Genomic DNA, 16,500 nt, shown 5'->3' on the forward strand with positions numbered 1-16,500 from the left:
AATTGGACTTAAAGAATACAAAACCCATGTAGCTTGTGAATGTGGCATTCATTATGGATTGGGACTCAATCAGACATTTTATATAGATAGAGCAAAAGATATGTGTTTACGTTGATGAGTAGTTATGTTGTCACTCCATTCGCTCCGATTCATCTCTTATTATTATATTTTTATATCTCTTGTACTAAAATATTATACTGTTGTCATTATACACCTCTTGCACTAAAAGGTATTACAGTTGGCCACTATGGGGGAGGGCATTGACTCGGCTTTGCTGAGACGCTCTTGTCCACTTCAGCAAGTCTGTTCCGCATTAGACACTCAACATGTCTGGGGCCCTATACACACACGTGGGGAACGTGTTAAAAATAAACTTTTGTCATATGATAGGGTGGGGTGGAGTAGGTTAGAAAATCTCTAATCCAATTCAATTTAAGACGGATTGTGGGTTATGCAGATCAACCAACAGGCCTATCAAAAAATAAAAATATATATTGAATTTTTTACATTTTGAGCTAGGTGGATTAAACCTACCAGTCCAACGGAAAAATAAAAATATATATATATATATATATATATATTATTAAAAATTTTAAATTTTGTTATGGATTAGGTGAGTTAAACCCACGAGTCCAATAAATTTTTTACTTTTATTTTAAATTTTAGAAGAAAAAAATTTCAATCTATGGCCCAATTCAATTGGCCACTGCGGGTTAATTCCGCACTGATCATGGGTCCAGGTGAGCAAACTCATTTAGATCCCACTTTAAAATATATTGATAAAATATCAACCCAATATATTTAAATTATTTGATAGGACCATGCAAGGAATGTCATTAAGTGCTCAATTTTGGTTCACTGAGCTGAGAATTAGAATTGAGGTGAGCTTTAGGGAAAGATTTAAGAAGGTGGACTGGACTTTCAGTAAGGAAGGGATGAATTTTAGTGGATCAAGTAAAAAATTTATGTAGATAATTAAAAAAAAAAGGACTGGACTAGAGTTCATGACGGCCCTATATATTTAAGACCTGTCTCTTGAACTGAAGATGCTCAACAGTAGTAAACAACTTCTTTTAAGCTTATTGAGGTTCTATTTAACTGAATGGATGAACAAAACAGTGGAATAACTGAGTTAGAAGGATTAATAAAAAATGGTCCATCATATTGTCTATTGGAATGAGAAAAAAAACATTCATCTTGAGGCAATTGGGATGAAAGCTCATATTGAAACATTCTGCCCAAGTAAACACCTTCCTACTGCATTCGCCTAACTAAACAACCCGAACAATTAAAAATGACATTTTACTGAACCGCGTCTCTAACTTTTACTAATATTCAAATTACATACCATACTTTCATATTTATCGAATCACCGTCCATCTCACCCACTCAAGCACCAAAGTACATTTAAAATTTTGAAAAATAATTTAAAAGTACTGTTTCTCTTTTAAAAAATACTAATTTTTTTAACCGATTAAATATAAGATGGAATCAAGATTGAAAGACAAGATTAATGAACTTAATTTGGATCGAATTCCATAAATCTAATTAAGAGCTCTTCACAAAGAAAGTTACACTAATTAGCAAAAGATAGTGATACATTAATCAAACTAAAAGGAAGGGAATTGAATGATAGCCACAGTAACCATTCTCTGTCCCAGAATTGTTTTATAAAAAGTTCCATAAAGAAAAGAGCATGCACCTAAAGGGGAATCAAACCCTTCTATCGTTGCCACTAAACAACAAATATTAGTGGGGAATGACTCTAGATGGATGGATCCTTAATTCAATGATCACCAACTTTCACATGGCAAGCATCCATCCTCCCTCCCTCCCTCCCTCCCTCAAAATTCTCTCACTTTCTCAAAAGACATGATTCCTGACAGCTTAGGCATGACTCATATCCTCGCCAGAAACAAGGATGAGAGGAGCAAAGTCATGAAGAAAGAGGCCACGTTGGGACTTGGAAGAAGCACGGTCCCGCCACTGGAATCAAAGCTGCTGGTTGTCCCCGAGGGGCCCAGCCCTCCCAGCACACCTCCAGTCCCTGTGCTGGTGCCGGTGCCGGTGCCGGTGCCGGTGTTGGGGTTGAAAGTGGGAGGAGTCAGGGAAGTTGGGGGAGAAAGAGTTGTCCCCGTTGGGGTGGTGCTTGTTGGGGTGGTGCTTGTTGGAGTGTTACTCGGAGGAGTTGTTGTAGGAATGCCTGAACTCCCTGCAGCACTGGCTCAGCAGCAAATTTAATTAAAACAATAATAATTTTTAAATTTCTCAGTGAAAATTAACACAATTAAGCAAAGTTAAAAGTAAAGAAAAGTAATGGAAGGAACTCTAATGACTCATCGATGATTTGACAGCAGAGGAAGAATGCATGCAAAAGAAAGAATCTGAACAAAGATAATAATAAAGCAAGCGCACTAAGGAAATCAAGAGATAGGTTAGAATCAGATTCCTCTCTAATGGAAAGATCTTTACACCAAAAATGTTCCACTTAGAAAGCACAATTTCAAGAAGTACCTGGAACTTGCAGGATAGGCGCAACCATTGCTCCCTGAAACATTAATGGAGATACATAATTACAAACGTCAAGAAACGGCGGCCTCTTCTTTGAATCAGAGGAGGAGGGAGGGTTTTAACCAGTGGTTACCGGGATCAGTGGAGCTTAACGTAGCACTGCCAGAGAAGTCGCAGGCTCCCTGTGCCTGGCCTTTCCTCTGGTAGTAGCTGTTGACGGCATAGGAGCAGTGCGCGAGCACTGTGTTGGGGTTGTAGCAGGCCCCGTTTTGAGTGATAGGGCTGCAGTCTGCCCCTGCTCCACAGGCATAGTCCAGCGCCTTTTGCAGCACGTTGCTGCTCATATCAGACCGGCAAACGCACCAAGCAGCCTCTAGAAATTGAAACGCTCAAACAAGAATTAATATAGCTCAACGACGAAGATCGCAATAGAGGGCAAAGAAAATGAACACCTGAAGCAGAGAGCATAGACAGCGTTGTGAGCATGAGAAACAGGAAAGCAGCCATGGAAAGAGGAATTGTGCCTGCTTGCTTCAACAAAGCTACAGAGTGAGATCAGAGAGAGAGGGAGAGAGAAGAAAGTAAAGGACAGAGGGGTGGTGGTGGCTTGATGCTTGCATTTAATTTGTCTGCTCGAATAATATATAACAATTTACGTGCATGTATGTTCGGCAGACGAGCAAACTTTTTTAACTTTTGATCTAGCTAGTACGTGTCGTGGCGTCGAGTGGAGCTGGATCGTAGGTGGATTGGTTGGTGGAATGAGGGTGACGACGAGGGGCGTGGTGGTGCCTTTTTCCTGCTGAACTCGAGGATGAGCAGTGGAACCGCAAGGGTTGGACATCCGAACGTGGAATTTGCAGTTGCAGGCAGGCAGCTGCCTGCTAGCGCTTGAGTAGATCAACCCTCTGTTTACTTCGATGGGATGGAGAAGAAAAAAAATGAACAAAATACGCAGGGAAAGAAAGGCTCTATGGAAAGGATCCCAAAAAAATTGATGATTTATCATAGAGGGCATGTAGATTTCGAAAAATTTTAAATCAGTATTATACTTTGAGAATGATCAAAAGAAAAGATCAAGAAAAAAGAAAAAAATACATGAGGCTATCCCAGTATAGTTGAATTGATTTATGTAAATATAGATTATTGCAGGATCGAATGATCGAATCTTGGTGATGATCGAGACAATGTCCTTACCGTTAACTACAGTTTCTCGATTTACCTCCTCATAAATGGTCGTGAGAGGCTCTATGGAAACTGGAATGACAATTTTTTTTGCAATAAATAAGTAACAATAGCAGTTATAAAAACTAACAACTATGTGAGATGACCTTGTAGGGGCCACAATGGATAAACATCTTGAAGATTCATAATCTAAATAAGGTAAATTGTAATAATATGAGTAAATTATGATTTAAAATCTTATTCTATGTCGAATGAAATGATTAAAATATATCATTTTAATAAATTATTAAAATTTAATACTACTTCGATATTAAAATAATATCTTTTGTGATATTATGTCATATATATTGATGATTATTATTTCATGTCAATGTATTAAGATATCTCTGTTAAATTGAGATAAATATTATTTTTTATTTTATAATTTATTAACTACATAATTGTCTTTTTTATTGCTTCATTTTTTTTCCCCTTTAATTTACCATTAATATCATATATGCCCAACGATTGATATAATACTCTAATAGCTACAATGGATAGATCGCGGAGCAAAATGCACAAGGGAGGAGAAGAAATGAAGGGGAATAATAGTGGATGGAGTTTTTCATTCTCTTGGCTTTTTTCTACTCAAGGTCAAGATTTCCTTTAAGAAAAATGATAAATTTGCTCTTTACTGCAAGGTCGGCCGACCTTTTACCCATCGACGCCCAAAGATTTCCTTATATGCGCCGTAGCTGGGGATTAAGAGCGTTGCAGTAGCAAAGCGTTGCAGAGCAAATGATCAAATAAAAGTCATTCATCACCAGCTTTGAAATGTCAACAGTTGATATCAGTTGTTACAATTGAGCAACAAACAAAAGAATGATTCAGGTAACAAAATATTGGTTGTTTTATTTGGGCAACTTTGCCTCTACTGGTATATAGTATTTGACGTGCACAAATAGTACTCGCATACGAATCTACTGGCATAGCCAGTGTTTGGGCTGCACTGGATTGAAACCTAGCTAGTGCAGTCCAGTAATTTTTAATTTAATATATTAAATCAAAATTTAAAAAATTAAAATAGTATAGTTCAGTCCTACTAATTAGCCCAGGGCAATTGAGGATTTTGATTACCCCATTGATTGTAATACTTTTTGAATGGTTAATTGAACTAAAAAGCTACTGAGAGTTAAATGGATTGAATATCAGACATTCTACCCCATTACAAATGATCTATAGTGTTAGTTATAGGCCCCGGGACATAACTGAGTTGGTTACGACATAACAGAGTTACAGAAATGGAAGGGTTCAAATCTCGACGAAGCCAAGATAATATCTTTCTCCGTCGTGATCAACTGTAGTTTTTCGATTTAATTACCTCACAGATGATCGTAAAAGCGATCATGTGAGACTGTTAGGATGACGAATTACAACTTTTACAAAAATAGTGTTAAAATAACCTTTAATTAAGCCTAAAAGAAGGCGCATGAAGAGTTATAGAATGAACGAGGGATTACACCCAATAAAGTTCTTTTATTAATTAGATGGTTCATTGCTAGCTCGAGAATGAAGACTACAATACAAACTAAAGATCAGTTAGAAAAGAAAAAAAGAAAATAATTGATTGACTGGGGTTGTGTCTCATTATAATACATGTTGAAATAGTTAATAATTTTTTATTATATATATTTAAAAAATAATCAAATTTTAATATACATTTTTTTTATAAAAAATAAGAAAATATAATAACCTAAAGTTCTATATTATTTTTTGAAAAGGGATTAGGATCTTATCTATTAATATAATTTCTGAATATATATATATATATATATATATACATATCTAAAGATTAAAAATATAAGAATTATTTTATTTTATAATTATAACAATAATATTTATTTAATTAAAATATATAATTAAATAAAATCAAATGAATGTCCATCATTTGTAAAATTATCAAATGGACATTCAATTTTTAATTAAAGTTAAATAAATATTTTTAATAATTTTATCATGAAAATACTCCTTGATTCAGTGTTGTTGTAGCATTTATAACTGTTATAAGTAATTGCTATAACATATAAAAGTTACTCACTAGCTACTATAATATATTTGGATGAGGTTTATTAATCAACTTGATCGAAATTATTTAAACTTCATCAAAATCATTTTAAAATAGTTGTTGAAGTTATATATAGTTGCTATAATTCTAAATCCTAAGCTTGTCTTAAATACGTTGTAATAGCTACTGGTAACTTTTACACGTTGTAGTAGTTATTCGATAACTTCTATAGAATATAAATTCTAAACTTGCCTGAACATGTTATAGCAATTATATAATATATTATTAATCAACTTGGTTAAAATTATTTAAACTTCATCAAAAATACTTTAAAATAATTATAAAGGTTATTATATAGTTGCCACAATCCTAAACTCCAAGCTCACACTAAACATGTTGTAGTAGCTATTGATAGTTTCTACACATTATAGTAGCTATTCGATAACTTCTATAGGATATAACTCATAAACTCATCCTGAACAAGTTGCAGTGGTTATTTGATAGCTTCTATACGTTGTAACAACTACTAGTAACTTCCACAACAAGAGCTATCTAAATCCATAAATATCTGATTAACTATGGAAGCATTTTACCGTAATCCTAAGGGCTACCTAAATCTTTTGTATGTATCATATGCAAAAGTATTTAAATCACTTCAGTAAAAAGTATAATCTGTCATCCCAGTGGCTACACATGGTCGGCTCCCACGATTATCTATGAAGAGGTAAATCGAGAAGCTGCAGTTGACCATGACGGAGGAAGACATTGCCTCGGTTTCGTCGAGATTCGACTCTTGTCCACTTCAACAAGTTTACTCTGTCGTTACCAACTCAACTATGTCCCGAGGGCAAAAGTCTTTTGTAAAACACCAGTAAACCCTTGATTAATCACACATAAACCGTGACAAATTGATTCATAATTTTGAATATTTAAGAAAATGGCGGGCTGGTGACAGTAGTGAATCATTCGGTTGCCGCTCGAATGGATCCGTTCCCCGTTAATTCTCTCATTTTTTTTCATGTATAAATAGCTAAACACTCTGCTTCTCTTCATTCGAAATCCTTCGTCGATCATCGTCTTCCTTCTTTCGCTTCCTCCACGAGAAACAGAGAGACAGAGAAGATTCCGATGGCCGCCAGATTCCTCCATTGCTCGCTGCCACTCTTGTGGGCCACAAAGCGCCCGCGAACGGAGCGCCATCGCTCTTCGCCTGATCCGCCGCCGTCTCCTGTCCTCGCTCAAGAGGAGGAGGACTGTATCCTCGGGCTCCTCATGCTGTCGGGGTTCCACTTCTGCCAGCTGCTCCAAGGCAACATCCGGTGCTTCCTCCCCGATCGTCGCCTCCGCCGTGTCCGATCTCGTTCCCTGGGCTAATGCTGCCGGAGCAAGAGCAGTCTCTGCTTTTGTCCCCGGCGCTGAAACACCAGCGGCGGGAGGAGCCGCTTCCTCCTCCGACACCTTCGACGGATGATATGCGCCGCTACGAGTGTTCAGAATGCGGAAAAGGATTCTCTTCGTACCAAGCCCTCGGCGGCCACAAAAGCAGCCACCACCGGAAACGCCCAGCGCCAAGCCCCCAGCCAGAGAAGCAGCGACACGTGAAGGCGAGAAGAGCAATAGCAATGCCATAGACTTCACTGACGGAGTGCTCGCCGAAGAAGAAGAGACCTCAACCAGCCGGTGATAGTTGGCCGCCGATAAATCTCCTTCCTCTCCTCTCTGCTTTAATTTCTTGCTACTACAAAACTAATTTTTGTAGTTTCTGTTAATCTTCCCATTTGAATTCTTTAGAAATATTGTACATCGAACAAAATCATTTATTCATTTATTTTTAAAAATGATTTCACTGTTCTATCGTTTGAAGGGGAAAAGAAACCTCTAAAAAATTCTTTCGACTTGGAGAAAAATGAAAAAATTAAGTAGTAGAGAGTAGAAAATAAAATGAATTATTTCACTTGGTGCTACAATCGGTTGCGTTTAAATAGAAAGTGAAAGAATCAACTTGATCCCGAAAGCAAAACAAAATGAAGGACATTTTTCTCTTGATGATAGACACTTTAACAATTACATCCCTTTGTGATGGATGTTTTAATAACGTTGAGTCTAATCATAATTTTAATTTGGACATTCTATATATATTTGAATTTGAATGTGACTTGAACAAAGTTGACTTAAGATCTTTCTATTAGGACGGACTTGACCCGAAGTGGATTTGATTGAATTTGAGCTCGCTTGATTTGATCTGACTTGCAGTATAACTTGACTATATCACATGACTAGATCAGAGCTCGTGGCTGCCACGGCAGTAAACACTGTTTCCCATCCCTCCTCGCCCTTTCTATTTTCCTCGATAGTAAACACTGACTTATCTATCCAAATCAGACGTGGCATCTGATTTTCCTATATATATATATATAGAAAATTGATCTGCCGCGCGACTGATTCCCGCGCACCCATGCGCGAATCAATCCTGACCGTCCATTTTCGCGATACACAGTATTTCTCCTCGGACGTTTGCCGCTTCTCCGCCGCTGTTCACTACCGTCCGGCCATCTCCGGCCACCGGACCGGCGGCGATGGATGCGCAACTCGCCGGCGCCGGGTCTGGTGGCCGTATTCCGGCTGGAATCCGGTCGAATTTCGACCGAAATCGGCCAACAGCTACTGTTGGCCGATTCCGGCCGTGATTCGGCCGGAATCCGACCGATTTCCGCTGAAATCGGACAAGGGTCGTTCTGTTGCGTTTCTGGCCGGATTCCGGCCGGATTCCGGTCATAATCCGGCCGGAATCCGCCCCCGGCCGGAGCGTCGGCGAGCTGGCTTTCCAATGCGTCCGGTCCGGCGGCCGTCGGTGACCGGACGGCGGCGCGACGGTGCGACGGCGGTGGAAGCGGCGGTGGTTCAGAGCTGTCGCGCAGGTGTCACACGGGATGCGTCGCGCGGCAGATCATGACTCTATATATATATATATATATATATTCATAACTACAATATTTATAATACATTATAAATCAATTATATTATCATAAAACTCCTAAATCCTAATATGAAATTAAAATCTCATTCACAATGATTCACATTTATTTAACAAACATATTATTTTGACAAATTAAAATAATATCTTTTGTGATGTTATGCCATACTCATTGACAATTATTAATTATTTCATACTTTTTATTTTATAATTTATTAACTACATAATAATTTTATTAATTTTCCTTCCTTTCTTTTCGCCTTTAATTTACCACTAATATCATATTTTTGTTCACCACTATTTTTTTTATTTCTTTTAATTCTCGGAGAATATTTTTTTATATTTCTTTTATTTAAAAAACATATAAACCAATCAAAACTCTCCAGAAAATCCAAGAAAATTCCGTGCTGACGCAGTCCCAAAACCCAGGAACCACAAGAAATAGATAGCCTTCTTGGATTGCCCTCCAAAAACTAGTGGTCAAGCTTTCATACACTCTCATTCCTTCGATCGTGCCTTCATCTATCCATGTCGACTATAAACTCCATTGTTTCGATCATCGGTGAATCAACATCAAGACCAAGGCCAACAATGGAGGCATCGCCCTGTTTCCTAACCTGCAAAGCCTTCACCAAGACCTCCTCTGCAACTCTGCCCTTCTTCCACAAGAAAAGGCCAGGCCAAGTTTTCCCTGGAAGAGTCGCCAGCCCTTCAGTGACCTGTGAGTGCAGATCAGTACTCTTTGACTGTTCAGGATCGTAACGAGTCAGAAAGCTATACTTTGTGTGTTTTTCAGATTGCAGTCTCAGGTCCGATCAGGATGACGGCGGCGAGGCGGTGATCAAGTCGGACTGGAGGTCATTCAGAGCGCGGCTGGTGGCGGGAGAGCAAGCGACCTCCGTCGACCGAGGCCTGACGCCGTTGCCGCCGCCGGCGGTGGCGCTGGGCGACAAATGGGCCCACCTGATCCACGAGCCCGAACGTGGCTGCCTCCTCCTGGCCACCGATAAGCTGGACGGCGTCCACATCTTCGAACGGACGGTGATCCTCCTCCTCTCGGTCGGCCCGTTGGGCCCGACCGGAGTCATCCTCAACCGGCCGTCCCTCATGTCGATCAAGGAAACGCCGTCGCTGAACTTGGACGTGGCGGGGGTGTTCTCCGACCGGCCACTGTTTTTCGGGGGGCCGCTGGAGGAAGGGCTCTTTTTAGTCGGCCCGCGCGGGGGAAGGAACGACGACGGAACTGATCGGAGCGGGGTGTTCGAGGAGGTGATGCAAGGGGTGTACTACGGCACCAAAGAGAGCGTAGGGTGCGCGGCGGAGATGGTGAAGAGGGATGTGGTGGGGGTGAAGGACGTAAGGTTCTTTGACGGCTACTGTGGGTGGGAGAGGGAGCAGCTGGCGGAGGAGATCAGGGCAGGGTTTTGGCGGGTGGTGGCCTGCAGCCCCAAGGTGGTGGGCGAGGGCGAGGCAGGGGCTGGGAGCGCCGGCCTGTGGGAGGAGGTGATGGGCCTCGTCGGCGAGAGCAAAGTGATGGATTGAGGCCTCTTTTCGATGTGCAAGGAATATTGTTCATGTATGCGAGATTATGATTATATGATAGCTAAGGATTTTATCGTCTTCTAATTGAAAGCATATTTTGGTTTTATTTTGTTTAAAATAATTTTGGAAATTAACTTGTGAGCATGAGAATCTATAGACATCGAGCTTCCCAACAAGTGCAATATCTCCTCACCATAATATAATTATTATAGTGTAAAGATTTATAGTAAAAAAAATTAAATAGAGAAAAAAATATTAACAACTGAACTTCAAATCAAACAAGAAAGTGTTAGCGAGGAGTTACAAGCGATCACTATTTATTTGGGTAAAACTTATCAACTTCCATTCTACAATTTCAAAACTTCCGAGTTGAAAAATAAATTTTAGTTTAATTGTTCCTTGTAAATTGACAGATCGAACCGTACCTAATTCCATCGCCAGTAATCTTTTGTTGACGGCAGGCAAATAAAAATAGGTCCCGGATGACACGAAGGCAAAAAGAGGAGAAATTAGTGTTCTTCGTCTTTACTACACTTGTTCTGGCGTTGCAATGGCGAAGCAACACGGAGGAAGCCAAAATCTTAACCTGCATTAACTTTGGCTGTACTGGAAGACTCTGCTGTGGTCGAGCCGACATTTGCATCTCGAGGGCATTGCGATACATATGGCTTGAGCTGCAGCAGAAAACATTGTAAAGAATCATTGGACTTATCATATGAAGCACAGCGTTATTTGGCAAAACATTCTAGTTTTTTTTAAAATCATATTTATTAAGATTATTGCCAACTTAAAAACAATATAAAAACACAGCACAAAAGAATATTGGAGTCATATGGCAGGGAACAGGATGTAGAAAGAACATTTATATTCAGTCCGAGCTGCAAGATAATGATTAACAGTTCTTTTCAATGAGATTCAACAAAACCAATAAAAAAAATGGAAAAGCAATTTGTTGTTCTACCTTAAAGTCCGTCAAATCTGGAACTACGTAACGTGGCATCTTCTCATCCATCAAAACATAACCACCTGTAAAGACAATATAGATTTGGTCCCATAATTAGTAAAATCTGACTAAATTTAATTTCAAATCCTGAACTTAGCGTAAGATAGTCAATCATAGTAAATAAATTTTGAACTTGTTTTCCATTGCTTTCAGCTTATCTATAAAAATTGTAGTCTTTTCCCTTTTAAATCACTGAAGCATTAAGACAACTTGTGGCAATGAAGACCAGAAAGGTGAAATTCTAATACAAGTCCACCCAATATTTGATGCTCAATTTCCGTGGGATAACAAGAGCAATGGAAATACCAGCATAAGTACAAAATGAAGTACTCTAACTTAACCAACAAGTTAGACCAACAGAATACCCTTTAGCTAGGATGACTAGAGCTGAATTGTGAACAAAAGATGATCAAAACTTTAATAAGTGCAAATGCATATGCTAGTAACCATTTTACGATAAGAAGAGTTATTGAAGTGATGAAGACATTAACCTTTGCGAGTGTGAAAACCAGTGGGCTTGCAGTTCTTTCCCTTGTAGTAGTCTCTTGGCCCTCTTTTAGAAGATAATATACCCAGTGATGAAGTTCTCTTTCTCCGAATTGCCCTAGTCAGTCCTATTATCAATCCCAGAGGCATTTTGTTTCCTTCTGTTATCCTTTGATCAACCTACAGGAGAAGTCCATGTAATCTAAATAGAAAACATAAATACAGTAGTATGGACACATGTGCAATCACTTATTCCAAACAGATACTAATTGATCTGTAGAAATTTCATGGGAAAGAGAAATCAGTAGGCACAGATTCATGGAATACTTGAGCAAAGCATAAACATGACGACAAATTCATGGATATTCAAGATATTAAAAAATCTCCAAATGTAGGCAGTCAACCCACTATCTTTGCACTTAAGTGCTCAATATAAATTATAAAAAGAATTAAATTGAAGATAACTAAATCATCAGATTACAAAAAAATAACAAAATGTTTCATATTTCACATTGCAATCAAGAAAATATAACAAATCCACAAAAAGATAAAATTTAATATTTCATAATTATCAATCCAAATTGTAAGCAAATACATAGCTAGTTTATAATTAATGTCATGTTACAATATCAAAATATATAGCTCACATAGATAAGATAACTAATGTCAAATGAACAAAAACTAATTAAAAAATATTTTTTCCTTAGACTTTTGGGCCGCTTAGAAGGTCCTCCTGGCTGCCTGAGCGGTTTGCTTGGCCAGCTTTTTAAATGGGGGTTTGCTTGGCCGGCTTTTTAAAAGGGTCACCTAGATACTAGGCAAAATGACCCCTTGGCATATGCAGCTACACAGCCACCAACCACCTAAGCAGTCACTTAGAACGCTTGCCAAGCCTATGTGGATATTCAAATCAATCCATAGAAAAATTGAAACAACAGATGAAATACACACTTGCAATCTCAGAGAATATTATTTCCCCATCGGATGGGGATGTCAGTCTGATGTAGATACTTAATGTCTGTCTAATTCCTGATCAGGATTTTTCATACAGATTTATCAAGGACTGCAACAGCACATCTTAACTATCAAAAAATTTCACTTCCTCATCTAAATCTTGAGCAAATTGGACATGATTCTCAAATTACACATTATTTAAGCAGTTCAATTCAAACATCATCTTGATTACCACTAAATTTATGGAAAATTTCACACTAAAAAATATTAGCTCTAATAATAACCATAGTTGGGGATTTCCTGATCTTTTGAGGCTATATATTAGAAAATTGGAATTCAAACTACATGCATAAACTCCCATTATACAATGGTCTTGTGACCCAGGTCAGACTTTCAACAACAGAACTTCTTGGGGAAATTATTTCCTGAACTTTTGAGGCTATATATTAGAAAATTGGAATTCAAGCTACATGCATAAACTCCCATTATACAATGGTCTTGTCACCCAGGTCAGACTTTCAATAACAGAACTTCTGGTACTTGGGCACCAGCAGTTTAATTTACTTCTGTATGAATCCCCTCTCATGACTAAATCCATGAATGATTTACAAAAAGATAAAGGAGGAGCTACTACACCAAACTAAATACTAGCAAATACAGATGACCTAAAACTAATAAAAGGTTTTATAGAGGTAAACCCCGATAGTCAGAATATTTGATTCCTCAGTTATCTAAGGTTTGGTCCAAGTTTCTTTTCAGCTTTTGTAATATTTGTTTCATCAAGTTATCTACAAATCATAGTTTACAGAACATTTGAATCGAACATAATTATTAGACCAGTATACCTATTGTGGAGAACATAATAAAAGTCTGTAGATTTCATCAACTATTAGACAGAAATATAAATCCAAGACCAAAAAACAAAAAGTGAAAAATGATAGGAGGGGCAACAACAGAAATCATAAAGTGCAACCGCAAATTACTAACAATATAAAAGTAATATCTTATTGATAATTAGTTCATCAGTACAAAGTATGAACAAATAAAATATTAGTTAATAACGCATATATAAATAGTTTATAACATAATAGTACTAACTATTTCTTATACCATAATCTTCATAATTAAATCATACTAACTTATTTATCCATATACAATCGAACAATTGTTATCACACCCCCACTATTGATTGTCTAACTTCCCATCAACTAAGGTCTAATAAAGGTTTCTCAAATGATAAAGTTCAATGAAACTTTCCAGTCAAGAATAAGCCCAAATCCGAAGGATAAACTTATCGTTGAAATTTAATCATTGAAGAATTTTAAATCCAAGAAAACAAATAATAGAGCAGAAGATTACTCACCCACCACTGTCGCCGATTAAATAAGTCAAAAGGAGGTTTATAGCCTGAGGAAAACCTAGCACACTCCGGCCACGGGATGCTCAGGAGAGGGAGGGTGTCACCGGCGTCGCGTGGAGGGGAGGAGAGGCTCTGTTGCTGGCTGGAACAAGAGGGAGAGGAAGAAGAAAAAGAAGAAGAAGAAGACAAGAAGGAAGGCGAAGAGGAGAGGTGGGATCGTCGGAAGGGAGCAGAGGTCGGTGGCGTACGGCGCGTCGGAAAGACAGAAGCGAGAAGACCTTAAAACCTAAAGCTTCACCATTTCCTTAATCGGGTGTGCCCTTGTTAAGAGTGCAGTATAAAAATATTAATATTTAAATATGTGATATTTGAATTCTATTTTAATTTTAAAACATAAATAATTTCATTCGAATTGAATTATTTAAATTTTAATTCAAATAAAATTAATTTTAATTTAAAATAATAAAAAAATTGTTTGTCAAATAATTTAAATCTGCACCGTTCGATTTAAAGTTAAGATTAAATCCAGATCATATATTAAATGGATAATTTACTTTAGGGTTTATGATTTAGGGTTTAAGGTTTAGGATTTAGAGTTTAGGGTTTAGAGTTTAAGGTTTAGGATTTAGGATTTAATTAAAATTATATCCAAAACAAAATAATCAAAGACCCCAACTGTTAAAATAATTTAAAATTTGCGAATTATTTAAATTTTAATTTAAATATATTTAAATTAAAATTATCTAAAAAATAATCAAAGAGAATTTGATTCGATTCTTATTTAATTTATCATAAATAATCAAATAAAATATTATATATTTAAATTTAATTAAAAAAAGTTATCAAATATATTCCAATTCATCTGGAATTCGATATTTTAAAATATAAATTAAATATTTTTTAAATAGATTTGAAAAACTTAAGAAAGAATAAGCCCAGTCGTTTGCACCCCGTAGTTGTCTACTCCGTATGGCAGAGCCCCACTGCTTTAATACTGAATCTCTCTCTGCAAGGCTATTTCTGTAATTTGGAATCGACGAATGGGATTACAGCTGTATGTTGGGACCCGGTTCTCCAATGAATAGGAAGGCGAGTAGGTTTCAGAGTTCCATAAAAAGATACAAATCCGTTGCCATCATTCGGCCTCAACGCAGGCATGGACATCCACGATGCGCTTTAATTTTTTTTACAAATACCGTACACAATATATTTTTCAGAGATTATTATTATTATTTTTTTTAAAAAATAAAAGACACCTGTAATTATTAGAATTGTTTAATAGGGTGTTTTTTATTTTTAAAAGTTAAAATATTTTTATTTTAGTCTTGTTATAGATGATTTAATTATTATCTTGATACAAATATTTAAATGCTTTATTAATTTAATTAAAATTATTTAAATTTATTAAAATCTATCTCAAATAACTAGAATTTTAACAATTTTTTATATAAAAAAATATAGTGAGACATTTTTTTAGATTACTTTTTAAAATAATTAAAAACGTTTTTTTAATTTATATTCTATTATTATTATTATTATTATTATTATTACTTCAAAAAGTTGTTCAAATTTTGAATCCCCGTTTACTACTTTCGAGGTGGCAGGCAAGTCGCGAGCCCTGCTATTTTTAGACTTTAGTGCTCCTGTTTTACTTCCCCCAGACGAGCAAAAGCAGCGGCCTCTGAGTTTCGGCCGATCTCAGATCGATTTGGCACTCCATGGCCTCGGATGCAAACTCGTATGAAGAACTCCGGCGGCAAAGGGTCCAGGAGAATCTCAAGCACTTGAGGTGAGTGTTCCGGTGCTTCTTTTCAAATCTATCGATATTTCATTGCTGTTTCGATCATCGGTCCTCACATGCTATTTGGCATGTTTCTATATTATTCTGAATGGAGAACCTCGTGGTTAAATCGGATACGGTCTCGTTCTTCGGAGGCATCCGATAAAAAAAGGGATATGGTCTCCTTGTACATGAACAGAAAAAGAGGGACTTATTGCATTTGGTGAGGCTTAGTGACCACAGGTTCATTCTGAGTCCTTGGAGTTTTCTGCATAGAGCACAAGGGTTCTATGTTAGATCTTGTTATTCACTCTTGTTTTTTACGAAAATGGAGTTATACATTAATGAGAAAAAAAATAACATAACTTTACCTACACCAGCAACGCAAAAAGAGAAAATGGGCAGCGTTAGTTCATGTTAGCTGTTGAATCTACCAAAATAAGAGGAGATTTTCTGATAAAAACTAAGTATTGGCATTAAATTTTGTACGCTCTTCTGCATAGAAAGTGCTTACCTAGTGTTGAAAATAAAAAACATATAAATATTGTTTATGTTAGTTCAGAAACACTATTGCTATTTAAGTATAAGGTGGCCTGAAAGAAAAAATGCGCTCTCAGATTGCTAATTAACTATAGGGTGACTTGGGAGAAAAATGAAATCT

The 16,500-nt window shown here is 37.2% G+C and overlaps 3 protein-coding genes across 3 annotated transcripts; 1 reads left to right on the forward strand and 2 right to left on the reverse strand.

Annotated features, from left to right (window-relative positions):
• Positions 1-1,558: 1,558 nt before the first annotated feature.
• On the reverse strand, positions 1,559-3,134 carry LOC141830802 (PLASMODESMATA CALLOSE-BINDING PROTEIN 2-like). Its single transcript, XM_074718229.1, has 4 exons — positions 2,964-3,134; positions 2,645-2,884; positions 2,515-2,548; positions 1,559-2,220 (listed from the first exon to the last, which is right to left on the reverse strand). The coding sequence occupies exons 1-4, from the start codon at positions 3,016-3,018 to the stop codon at positions 1,899-1,901; spliced, it is 651 nt and encodes a 216-aa protein (XP_074574330.1). The 5' UTR covers positions 3,019-3,134; the 3' UTR covers positions 1,559-1,898.
• Positions 3,135-9,252: 6,118 nt separating this feature from the next.
• On the forward strand, positions 9,253-10,360 carry LOC141831175 (uncharacterized). The gene is made up of 2 exons (XM_074718592.1): positions 9,253-9,435; positions 9,511-10,360. Exons 1-2 carry the CDS (start codon positions 9,306-9,308, stop codon positions 10,254-10,256), a joined length of 876 nt encoding a protein of 291 aa, XP_074574693.1. The 5' UTR covers positions 9,253-9,305; the 3' UTR covers positions 10,257-10,360.
• A 195-nt stretch (positions 10,361-10,555) lies between these two features.
• LOC141830803 (uncharacterized) lies at positions 10,556-14,195 on the reverse strand. Its single transcript, XM_074718230.1, has 4 exons — positions 14,063-14,195; positions 11,751-11,925; positions 11,218-11,282; positions 10,556-10,930 (listed from the first exon to the last, which is right to left on the reverse strand). The coding sequence occupies exons 2-4, from the start codon at positions 11,893-11,895 to the stop codon at positions 10,838-10,840; spliced, it is 303 nt and encodes a 100-aa protein (XP_074574331.1). The 5' UTR covers positions 11,896-11,925; positions 14,063-14,195; the 3' UTR covers positions 10,556-10,837.
• Positions 14,196-16,500: the final 2,305 nt, after the last annotated feature.

Source organism: Curcuma longa, chromosome 6, assembly GCF_044706935.1.
Source record: "Curcuma longa cultivar G26 ecotype Majalengka, Jawa Barat chromosome 6, ITB_CL_G26_1.1, whole genome shotgun sequence".
Taxonomy (NCBI): Eukaryota; Viridiplantae; Streptophyta; class Magnoliopsida; order Zingiberales; family Zingiberaceae; genus Curcuma; species Curcuma longa.